The following is a 12785-nucleotide window of genomic DNA, read 5'->3' on the forward strand; positions in this document are numbered from 1 at the left end:
CCATGCTGATGAGAGGGCTCTGTATGTACCCGTAGGTACGTATCCTGAATACTTAGATATACCATATAAAAAGATATTTGAACCCCAGACGTGTTGGAGGGGAAAAACGTCACAAAAGCATCACCATGCGATGGCCATGGTAGGACGGGCAACAGGCCCTGAAAACGAGTACATTGATTTCAGGCAAAGTTACCACCTACAGATCCGTAAAATCCTTCCACGCCGGGATGGGAGGCGTACTAATGCCTGTAACCCGACGATTAACATACAAATCCATCCTAGAAGGGGATTTCCATTAGTTGTGAGGACCCTCGGGGAATGGGAAACAGGAGGCCTTTGTGACTCCTCGTATCTGGCAACAGCCAGACTCCCGCTATGAGATCCACCCGCTGGGCAGAAAACGGGAGATGTATGATACAGGTGCAGGATCGACATTCTCTATATCCAGAATGAACCTGGCTACCAGCCCCAAAGCAGGGATAATAATACTTGAAATCGGCTTCCCCCATGTGAGAGGGAAAGAGCCGAATACACCATCCAGTTCACGGCAGAGCCAACTGGGAAGTAACCACAGGGCGTATATCACGCCAATTAGTATTTCGTAGAAAACGACATCCACCAGGGTGGCCGTTGTGGTAATCCCTGCAAGGGGAATGACAGACCGATGTGGTATCGGAGGTAATTCATGTACTGTGAAAAACCCTGGCGGGGAGCGATAGTCTGTGCCACAGGGGTAAATTGCAAAAAACTGCGAGATAGCCCGAGTTCAAAAGGGCAGTATGGTGAAGTAACTCCAAGCGAGTGACGACAATGGGGCCCGCCCGGCGATCCTCACAGGAGAGGATCCTGAGAAATAAACCGCCCTTTAAGGGGGTCGTGCAAGGGGCCCGGCACCAGATGGTGCCGCATACATAAACCTTTCTGAGTTAAAATCCTCCACACTACTACCTGCAGGCTATGACTTGCAGGATAGCAATAATGGGTGCAGTATCGTGTGCAATCTCCTGGTCAGATATATCTGACTATCTTGACGGAAATATTAAGCAGCGCCATACCGGTCCTGACTGATGCTAAGATTAGCTGCAGGGACCCATTATCAGCGTATGCAACTCACAGTTCCATCTAAAATATGGCAACGTGCTGCACGCAACAGTATGTGACAAACCTCACAAATATTAACAAGTATATATATGTGAGGTCTCAGAACCACCCCAGGTACACCTGTATTAGGGCAGATAAAGAAAAGGGATAGATATACACTGACAGGTGAGAGAATAAAGTACAGACAGTCAGCACTAGCATAAGTTACATACAATGCAGAAAAATATATATACATACATAAGCATGACATATAATATACTGCACAATGTCGCTACATTCAACTGCCCAGATTCAGTGTCTGGGAAGGCTATAGCGCTGTGTACACTCACCCAAAATGGCCAGGTACGCAGGGGGACTGGGCTCACTGACATCCTAGGAGTTCTGCAGCACCAAAGAGAGATAATGGCCACTGGAGACCTCAGAAGAAGCGTGGCCCGCGGAGGAAGCAGCTCAGCGACGCCAGACTGTAGTATTGAAAGGCGCGCTGAGCTGAGGGGAGGAGCCGCTAGAAAGGGAAGGCTTCCTCCCCTGGCTAGCAATTAACCCCCCGGGATGCCGGCTCCCGCTGCCGCTATAATCCCTGGTGGGCTGTGGACACACGGGGTATGCCTCCATGGAGGGGGAGCCCACCGCCACCGCTAGCGTCTCCGGTCTGTCCCCAGAGACCGGAGGCATAAGGCTCACCGCAAGCGGTGACCACGCGACTTACCTGTCCCCGTCGATCCGGCAGCAGCCCAGGGAGTCCTCCAGAGCCCGGCTAGTACAGACTCTGGGGTCCCGCTGCGATCCCCAGATCTGTATTGGCGTCGCAGCGCCGGCGGGGTGTAGGGGCGGCAGCTTAGACGTCCATTGGACAGTCTGATGCTGCCGCTCTGAAGAGTAGTAAAAAATAATAAAATAAAACTCTTTCAAATAAATTTTAAGCTTAGGGGCTGCTAAGCAGCCCCCCTGTAGTAACGGTGACCCGACTCCGGCCGGGCACCAACTTAAACTGAGGTGCCTCTGGCTGGGGGGCGGGGTTATAGGGAGAGTGGACCCAAGTGCATCCTGGGAGCTAAAAGCTTTAACTGCGTGGTGCCCGGATTTGGTTCCCAACCTATACCCCAAGGTCAACCCTGTGGATCCCCTATGGACCCTGAAGTAGAAACTAGCTATATGTGTCCCACTACCTATGTGTGTCCCTATATGTATCCCACTACCTATGTGTGTCCCTATATGTGTCCCACTACCTATATGTGTCCCACTATCTTAAAATGTCCCTATATTTGTCCCACTACCTTAATGTGTCCCTATATGTGTCCCACTACCTTAATATCTCCCTATATTTGTCCCACTACCTTAATGTGTCCCTATATGTGTCCCACTACCTTAATATCTCCCTATATTTGTCCCACTACCTTAATGTGTCCCACTACCTATGTGTGTCCCACTACCTATATGTGTCCCACTACCTATATGTGTCCCTATATGTGTCCCACAACCTATATATGTGTCCTACTACCTATATGTGTCCCACTACCTTAATGTGTCCCTATATGTGTCCCACTACCTATATGTGTCCCACTACCTTAATGTGTCCCTATATGTGTCCCACTACCTATGTGTGTCCCACTACCTATATGTGTCCCACTACCTTAATGTGTCCCTATATGTGTCCCACTACCTATGTGTGTCCCACTACCTTAATGTGTCCCACTACCTTAATGTGTCCCTATACGTGTCCCACTACCTTAATGTGTCCCTATACGTGTCCCACTACCTATATGTGTCCCTATACGTGTCCCACTACCTACATGTGTCCCACTACCTATATGTGTCCCTATGTGTGTCCCTATATGTGTCCCACTACCTATATGTGTCCCTATATGTGTCCCACTACCTATGTGTGTCCCTATATGTGTCCCACTACCTTAATGTGTCCATATATGATGTGTCCCACTACTTTAATGTGTCCCACTACCTATAGATGTCCCTATATATGTCCCACTACCTATATGTGTCCCACTACCTTAATGTCTCCCTATATGTGTCCTACTACCTATGTGTCCCACTACCTTAATGTGTCCCTATATGTGTCTCACTACCTATATGTGTCCCTATATGTGTCTCACTACCTATATGTGTCCCTATATGTGTCCCACTACCTTAATGTGTCCCACTACCTATATGTGTCCCACTACCTTAATGTGTCCCTATGTGTGTCCCACTACCTATGTGTGTCCCACTACCTATATGTGTCCCACTACCTATGTGTCCCACTACCTATGTGTCCCACTACCTATGTGTCCCACTACCTATGTGTCCCACTACCTATGTGTCCCACTACCTATGTGTGTCCCACTACCTTAATGTGTCCCTATATGTGTCCCACTACCTTAATGTGTCCCTATATGTGTCCCACTACCTATGTGTGTCCCTATATGTATCCCACTAACTATATGTGTCCCACTACCTATATGTGTCCCACTAACTGTGTCCACTACCTATATGTGCCCCACTACCTATATGTGTCCCTATATGTGTCCCACTACCTTAATGTGTCCCTATATGTGTCCCACTACCTATATGTGTCCCACTACCTATATGTGTCCCTATATGTGCCCCACTACCTATGTGTCCCACTACCTATGTGTGTCCCTATATGTATCCCACTAACTATGTGTGTCCCACTACCTATATGTGTCCCACTACCTATATGTGTCCCACTACCTATATGTGCCCCACTACCTATATGTGCCCCACTACCTATATGTGCCCCACTACCTATATGTGTCCCTATATGTGCCCCACTACCTATATGTATCCCACTAACTATATGTGTCCCACTACCTATATGTGTCCCTATATGTGCCCCACTACCTATACGTGTCCCTTGTTAGGAATAGACTATACTATATAGGGACAGTGGTGAGAGGTATTCTGTCTGTGTGACTGTATCTCCTTTCCCCATTCCCTTTATGTTTTATGGTAACAAACAGAACATGTCTAACTTATTGGAAAGGCCGCTCAACATCATCTTTTACAGACATTATCCCAGTGGCGGAAAAAAATATTGTTGAAACCAGAAGATAGTAAAATGTGACAGATTTATAATTAAAAGTCTATTCCTAAATACAAATCACTGTCACAATTTAGGAGCATTGGCTCCTTGTGTTTTCCACTAACACCTTTACAAAAACCAACATTATTCTAAAAATTCTCATTTTTTCCAACAAATAAGTGAATATGTAACTTATGTGCAATAAAGACAAGAACAATAGTTGTTTTGTGTAATCAGATTTTCATTACCGTATATACTCGAGTATAAGCCGAGTTTTTCAGCACAAAAAATGTGCTGATAAAGTACCCCCTCGGCTTATACTCGAGTCAAGTGTAGCGCTGACCGGACGGAGTTCGGTCAGCGCTACACAGCACAAACACATAGCCGCCGGAGCCGGCAGCTGCGTGTTTGGTGTAATCAGCAGCCGCTGAGAGTCTGTCAGACTCTCAGCGGCTGCTGCTGCTCCCACTGCGGGAGCCATCTTCCGGCTCCCGCAGTGGGTGATGGGAGACACGTCGTCATGACGACGTCTCTCCCATGCAAAGCGGCCGGAGGAGCGGACAGCGGCGGGACCAGGAGCGGGAGTTTAGGTAAGTGATTTTTTTAATCTTTTCACATCTCTCTCTACTAGGGGGGGGGGGGGGGGGGACTACAGGGGGCACTACCAGGGGGCGATGACTACAGGGGGCATTATCAGGGGGCACTACCAGGGGGCGATTACTACAGGGGGCACTACCAAGGGGCATTATCAGGGGGCACTAAAAGGGGGGATTACCACTGGGGGCACTACCAGGAGGGATTACTACTGGGGGCACAACCAGGGGGGATTACTACTGGGGGCACAACCAGGGGGGATTACTACTGGGGGCACAACCAGGGGGGATTACTACTGGGGGCACTACCAGCTGCTGCCATTTCCCACACTAGGCTTATACTCGAGTCAGTAAGTTTTCCCAGTTTTTTTGGGGTAAAGGTAGGTACCTCGGCTTATATTCGGGTCGACTTATACTCGAGTATATACGGTAATTTCTTTGCTAGAATTCAATGAAGGTCCCATTATAGGTCAGAAGAAATAATTACAGATAACTGGTCCTCACGCTATACACAAAATGTTACTCACCAAGGGAATTCAAGAATAGGAAGTTCTCCTCCATTTTCTTTATGAACATTAAGGCCACAAACTTTGTGTCATATCGATATATTTGCTGGATCACACAAAACACCTACCACAAGAAACAACAATTAGTCAGGAGGCTCCACAGAAGTGTGAGAATGATGGAAACAACAATCAGCTCCTTGTATTGTCTGCTATGCCCACTTCTTTTATCGGATTACTGCAGGGTCCTCAGTGTGACATATGGGCTTTCCAGAAGAGGACCACAAGCATAAGCGAGATCGCAGACCTGTGCTCATCTGACACTTACGATTCCTTATGAGGCAGTTCGAGGAGGGAATGAGTGGTCTAACATGAGTCACACTAAATATAATAGGATAGAAAAGAACACGGGAATGTATTCATGTTGCCATTCAGAATGGACTACTTATAAACAATTATCGGATTAGGGCCAAAAGATGCCTTCACACCAGGAACATGAAGTTTGGAAAAGAATAATATCTATAGCTGCAAGAGATCAGAGATAATTACAAAATAACCCCTCCCACCCATTCAAGCTTACAAAATCCAATTATAACTCACTTTATAACCCATAATGGAGTGAAATAGAAGAGTTATGGTAGACTTAACTTTGTTAATTCTTTTTCTTCGAGGTCCACAGTGATAACATGGGGAAATGTGGTTCGAGTGATCCAGGCACCAAACAATTAAGCTTTCAGTTCCCTGGATGCGTTGTGTCCTCCTCCACATACTCCGTCCCTGGTCACAGGAATTCAGTTTTGTAAACAAGCCCAAGGCAGGAGAAGGAAAGAGGAGAAGGAAGGACAATGTACACCAGAAACACTCTCACAGAAGATGAGGGAATCTGTGACCGAGAGAAAAATAACCCAATGAAGCCAGGTGTGTCAGGGTGGGTGCCCTGTGGACCTCGAAGAAAAAAAGAGTTAACAAAGGTAAGTCTACCATAACTCTTATTTTCTTCTTCAGGTTCCATAGGGGGTTCACAGGGATACCATGGGATGTCCTAAAGCAGTTCCCCTAGAGTGGGGAGGCTCCTGAGCAGAAAGGAGAATCCGCCACCCAGAGGAAGCATCCTGAGGCAAAGGTGTCAAAGGTCTGGAACCTAAGGAAGGTGTGGACAGAAGGCCACGTGGCCGCCTTGCACAACTGTTCAGCAGAGGCACCACATCGAAACGCTCATGATGGTCCCACAGACAGAGTAGAATGCACGGTCACCGTGTTGGGAACAGGGAGATCAGCCTGCAAGTAAGCTTGAGAGATAGTCATGCGAAGCCATTGAGCCAGAGTTTGTTTGTTAGATGGCCAGCCTTGTTTGTGAAAACCATACAACACAAAGAGAGCGTCTGATTTTCTAAGAGAGTTGGTACAATCCACATAGATATGGAGAGAACGAACCACATCCAGGGAGGCTTCACCTGCATAAAAGTCTGAAGACTGGAAGGCTGGAACCACAATCTCTTCATTCACATGAAAACAAGAGATATGGTAAGAACTTACCTTTGTTATCTCTGTTTCTACGAAGTCCATAGGGTCCACAGGGTGACCTTGGGGTATAGCTGGATCCTGGATCCTCGGGCACCACGGAGTTAAAGCTTTCAGCTGCTCCCAGGATGCACTTGGGTCCAACCTCCCCTATACCCCGCCCCCGAGCCACAGGCACCTCAGTTGGTAAGCAGCCCAGGCCGGAGGAGGAGACGAAACAGAGAGAAGGAAGACTGGAACACATACTCACAGAAATGGGAGACGGAGAACCGGTGACCAGTCACAGAGCCCATATGAAGCCAGGTGCGTCAGGGCGGGTGCCCTGTGGACCCTATGGACTTCGTAGAAACAGAGATAACAAAGGTAAGTTCTTACCATATCATTGTTTTCTACTTCAGGGTCCATAGGGGTCCACAGGGTGACCTTGGGGATGTCCCAAAGCAGTCCAACTAAGGGCGGGGACGCTCCTGTGCTGATAGGAGAACCCGGCGCCCAAAGGATGCATCCTGAGAGGCAAAGGTGTCAAACGCATAGAACCTCAAAAAGGTCTGAATGGAAGACCAGGTGGCCGCCTTACAGAGCTTTACAGCAGAGGCGCCACGGCTAGCAGCCCAAGAAGGGCCCACAGACCGAGTGGAATGAGCCTTAACAGAGGCTGGAACAGGTAAACCCTCCTGCATATAAGCCTCAATAATAACAGAACGAAGCCAACGGGCTAGAGTCTGTTTGTTGGCAGGCCAACCCCTCTTGTGAAAACCAAAGAGGATAAACAAAGAATCCGACTTCCTCACAGAACTAGTCCGGTCCACATAAACCTGGAGTGCACGGACAACTTCTAAGGAAGCCTCCCCAGCCGAAAGATCAGGCGACTGAAAGGCTGGTACAACAATTTCCTGATTAATGTGGAACCTGGAAACCACCTTAGGCAGGAACTCAGGACAAGTGCGAAGCACCGCTCTGTCCTGATGAAAAATCAGAAAAGGGGGACGACAAGAAAGCGCCCCCAAATCTGAAACCCTCCTGGCAGAAGCAATTGCCAAGAGGAAAACAGTTTTAAAAGTTAGCCACTTGAGCTCCACTGACTCCAAGGGCTCAAAAGGCGGACCCTGTAAGGCCCGAAGAACCACCGCCAAATCCCATGGGGCCACAGGTGGCACAAAGGGAGGCTGGATTCTCAAAACTCCCTGGAAAAAGGTGTGTACGTCCGGCATAGCAGCGATCCTGCGCTGGAACCACACCGACAGAGCAGACACGTGCACCTTCAGCGAAGAAAGACGTAATCCTAAGTCCAAACCCGACTGAAGGAAAGCCAGAATACGCGAAACCCGGAACACCTGGGGATCATAGTTTCTGGCCTCGCACCACTGAAAGAAAGTGTGCCACACTCTGTGATAGATCCTCGCGGAAGCAGGCTTGCGCGCCCTCAGCATGGTGGTAATAACGGAGCTAGAAAAGCCCCGAGACCTTAGGACGGCTGTCTCAAGAGCCACGCCGTCAAAGATAGTCGACCCAGATCCGGGTGAAGACAGGGCCCCTGAGACAACAGGTCCCGCCGTTGAGGTAGGAAGTACGGAGCGTCGATGGACAGGCTCCGCAGATCGGAGTACCACGGCCTTCTGGGCCACGCTGGGGCCACCAGGATCAGTGTGCCTCCGTCCTGTTTGAACTTGCGCAGGACCCGAGGCAGCAGAGATATCGGAGGGAACAAGTAAGCCAGTTGAAACAGCCATTTTACAGACAGCGCGTCTATCAGACTTGTCCTTGACCCGTACACAGGCAGCTTGTGATTGTGATGGGACGCCATCATGTCCAGCTCTGGCAGCCCCCACTTGTCCACGAGTAGTTGGAATACCTCTGGATGAAGCGACCATTCCCCGGGATGCACGTCGTAACGGCTGAGGAAGTCTGCCTCCCAATTGAGGACTCCTGGGATGAAAACTGCCGAGAGAGCTGGAAGATAGCGCTCCGCCCAAGCTAGGACGCGGGACACCTCCGACATCGCAGCTCGACTGCGAGTCCATCCCTGGTGATTGATGTACGCCACCGTGGTGGCGTTGTCTGACTGCACCTGAACGGCCCTTCCGTGAAGAGCGGTGCCGGACAACTGCAGGGCTCTGTATACTGCCCGCAGTTCCAGGATGTTGATGGGAAGAAGCTCTTCCTCCGCCGACCAACGACCCTGAAGTGACAAGGAGCCTGTCACCGCCCCCCAACCCCGGAGACTGGCATCTGTCGTGAGCAGAACCCATTCCGGGATACAAAAGGGGCGCCCCTCTAGGAGATGAGCAGTCTGCAGCCACCAGGCTAGGGACAGACGCACCTCCGAGGACAACACCAGCATCTGAGAGCGGATCCTGTGTGGCAATCCGTTCCATTCCGAAAGAATCAGCCCCTGCAGGGGCCTGGAATGGAACTGGGCAAACTCCACCAGGTCGAATGCCGACACCATGGACCCCAAAACTCTCATCGCTGAGTGCACCGACACTCTACCACTGCTCAGACAACTGTGAATCCGCAGCTGTAAGGAGGAGACCTTCTCTGGAGTCAAAAAAATCCGTTGCTGACGAGAGTCCAGCAGGGCCCCCAAATGAACCATCCGCTGTGATGGGATGAGGGAGGACTTCTTCCAGTTGATCAACCAGCCGTGAGCCTGTAGACAAGCGACCGTCAGGTGGAGATGCTGGATCAGTACCTCCGGGGAGCTTGCCAGCAAGAGGAGGTCGTCTAGATACGGTAGCAACCGTATTCCCTGGCTCCGAAGATGAGCCGCCATGACCGCCATCACCTTGGTAAATACCCTTGGTGCCGTGGAGAGACCAAAGGGTAGAGCCCTGAATTGGTAGTGGTTGTGGAGAATAGCAAACCGCAGAAACCGTTGGTGCGATGTTGCTATAGGCACATGGAGGTAGGCGTCCTGGATATCCAGGGAGACCATATAGTCCATCGCCAGAATGATAGAACGCAAAGTTTCCATCCTGAATTTGGGAACCCTGAGAAACCTGTTCAGGGACTTCAAATTGAGGATGGGGCGATGAGAGCCATTGGGTTTCTGCACCAGAAACAGCGTAGAGTAATACCCCATCCCACGTTGAGACTGTGGCACGGGTATAATGACCCCCGCCGTCAGCAAGGCCTCTATGGCTTCCTGAACCTGCAAGGCCTTGGTTTTGTCCTGAGAAGGACTTGTGCAAAAAAACTGGCCAGGCGGCCTGTGCCGAAAAGACAGGGCGTACCCCTGGGAGACCACTTCTCGCACCCAGGCATCCGTGGTGGTATTGTGCCAGAACTGGGCGAATTGAAGAAGTCGACCTCCCACTCTGGGGTCCCCCAGAGGGAGGCCCGTCCCATCACGCAGAAGGCGTATCTTCTTGCTTGGAAGAAGGGCGCCTAGCACTCCAGGCTTGCTTCTTTGGCTTTGAGGCGGTCTTGGGTGCGGACTGCCTCGGGAAGGACTGACCCTTTGCCTTGCCCTGAACCCGAAAGGAACGAAAGGCCGAGCTCCGGACCTTAGCAGGTGTAGTAGCTGAAGGGAGGAAGGCTGACTTGGATTTTGCCAGGGTATCTACTATTTTGTCCAGGTCCGGACCAAATAGTAATTCTCCATTAAAAGGTAAGGCCTCCAAGCCTTTCTTTGAATCCGCGTCTGCTCTCCAAGACCGCAACCACAAGGATCTACGAGCAGACACTGCTGCCGCCGAAACCCTAGAGGTCAACAGGCTAGCATCCAACGATGCTTCTCCAATGTAGGAGGCGGCATCTCTCATCTGTCCTAACAACGCCCTCTGGACGTCCGGAGCTTCATCCGTAAACGTGTCCTCCAAGGCGTTGGCCCACCCCTCAATGGCCTTGGCCACCCAGGAGATGGCCATGGACGGCCGGGCTACAGCCCCTGAGAGAGAATAAATAGACTTTAGACAAGTCTCCACCTTCCTGTCAGTAGGATCCTTCAGCGAGGATATAGACGGCAATGGCAAAGTAGCACTCCTGATGAGGCGTGTTACATGGGAATCGACTGCAGGCGGAGTTTCCCATTTCTTACAATGCGCTTCCAGGAATGGATAATTGGACGCCAAGCCTTTCTGTGGCAGGAAACGCTTACTGGGTGTCTGCCAGGCCACCGCCATGTGATCAGTCAACTGATCAGACAAGGGGAACGCTGCAGAAGGAACCTTAGCTTTTTTAAAACTAGGATACCTCGACTTGGGAGCGGGTGCCTCATCCTTAATCAGAAGAATGGCCCGCACCGCATTAACCAGAGCCCGCACATTGATGGAAGACTTAGTGTCTACCTCCTGGACTGAGGCATCTGAGGCTGAGTCATCCTGCACCTCACCATCATCCGAGGACCCCTCAGAATCCGAAAGATGCGCAGCCTGCGCCATGACTGAGCGTTTAGACGCCCTGGAGGGCACGTCACTGCGCAACATCGACTGAAAAGCCGAAGATGCTGCCGCCAAATCTTGGACAGTGTGGGAAAGCGCATCCACCCAGGGTGGAGGAGCTGCCACAGGACCCTGAAACGGCACCACAGCCTGCTGTGCCACAGGGGTGGACTGAATATACATTGGCAACCCCGCATAGGGACCAACAGGCTCAGACCCCGGGGGAGTCTGCAATAATTGTGGGACACCCGGGGAATGGGGGATGGCAGGCAGAGGCAACGCCCTAGTAGGGGCGGCAGTCGGGACCGACAGACGGTCCGCGATGGACACCAGCACCTGGGAAAACATCGCCCATGGTGGCTCCTGCGACATGGGAGGTTTAGACATACCAGGGAGTGCCTGGCACCATCCGCACAGGCCGTCCTGTGACAAATCTTCCCTATCCACTCCTGCAGAACAACGCCTGCAGGAGAACAATACCGGAGCCCCGGAGTGCTCAATCTCCTCCTCAGACATGACTTACGAAGAAAACGTGCGCACTCACCAGTGTGCTGAACAACAGCCCACAATATGGTACTGTGTAGCACACAACTGTATGTGACGGACCTCACATACGTGATTTATATAGGCGAGGTCTGTAGAAACACCCTTCCCCCGCACACCTGTAGGGCTTGTAGGAGAAGGAAAGGGATAGGTATACGCTGACAGTAAGTAGAAAAAAGACACAGACAGGCAGCACTAGCAAAAGTCACATACCATGCAGGAAGTTATACTCACTGCACCTTTCCACTACAATCAACCTCCCAGATTCAGTGTCTGGGAGGGCTATAGCGCTGTGTACACTGTCCTTGTCGGGGGAGAGGTACACAGGGGGACCGGTCCGCGTGCTCCCTGAGAGTATCCGCGCTGCCAGTAAGAAAATGGCCGCTGGAGACCTCAGAGGAGGAGTGGCCGAGGAATCTGCAGCTCAGCGACGCCAGACTCCGTGCTGAAAGGCGCGCTGAGCTGAGGGGAGGAGCCGCTAGACAGGGAAGGCTTCCTCCCCTGGCTAGCATATTTAACCCCCGGGTTGCCGGCATCCCGCTTGCCGCATAATTTACCCTGGTGGTCTAGTGGTCTGGCGGGGTATGCCTCCGCTGGAGGGGGGGCCCGCCGCCACCGCTAGCGCCCCCGGTCTGTCCCCTAGACCGGGGGCATGGGACTGCATTTACAAGGAACCCGCGCACCGCCGCTAATCAGCGGTGCGCGGCTTACCTTAATCTCCCCGGCGTCTTCCGGCAGCAGAAGCCAGACTCTGGCTTCCCCCGCCGCGATCCCCAGTTCAGTGCTGGCGTCGCGGCGCCAGCAGGGAGAAGGAGCGGCAGCGTGGGCGTCTGTACAGACAGCCCAGCGCTGCCGCTCTGGAGAAAAAAAAAACTATAGTTAAAAAAAATGTAACCAAGTTAAAATAAAAAGCTTTAGGGTGCTGCTCCTGCAGCCCCCCCCCGCAGGGTGACCCGACTCCGGCCGGGCACCATCTTAAACTGAGGTGCCTGTGGCTCGGGGGCGGGGTATAGGGGAGGTTGGACCCAAGTGCATCCTGGGAGCAGCTGAAAGCTTTAACTCCGTGGTGCCCGAGGATCCAGGATCCAGCTATACCCCGAGG

At 51.4% G+C, this 12785-nt stretch overlaps 1 protein-coding gene across 2 annotated transcripts in view; it reads right to left on the reverse strand.

The window, feature by feature from the left end:
- The window catches only part of LOC148474350 (uncharacterized), a 131645-nt gene that overhangs the window by 88093 nt on the left and 30767 nt on the right, over positions 1-12785 (reverse strand). For both annotated transcript variants that reach the window (XM_088458766.1, XM_088458765.1), the window contains exon 2: positions 5262-5364. In XM_088458766.1, coding sequence (XP_088314892.1) covers positions 5262-5310 — 49 coding nt within the window. In that variant the 5' untranslated portion in view covers positions 5311-5364. The remainder of the gene's footprint in view (positions 1-5261; positions 5365-12785) is intronic.

The sequence above is a fragment of the Taudactylus pleione genome, unplaced genomic scaffold, assembly GCF_031769625.1.
Source record: "Taudactylus pleione unplaced genomic scaffold, aTauple2 ptg000849l, whole genome shotgun sequence".
In the NCBI taxonomy this organism is placed as follows: domain Eukaryota; kingdom Metazoa; phylum Chordata; class Amphibia; order Anura; family Myobatrachidae; genus Taudactylus; species Taudactylus pleione.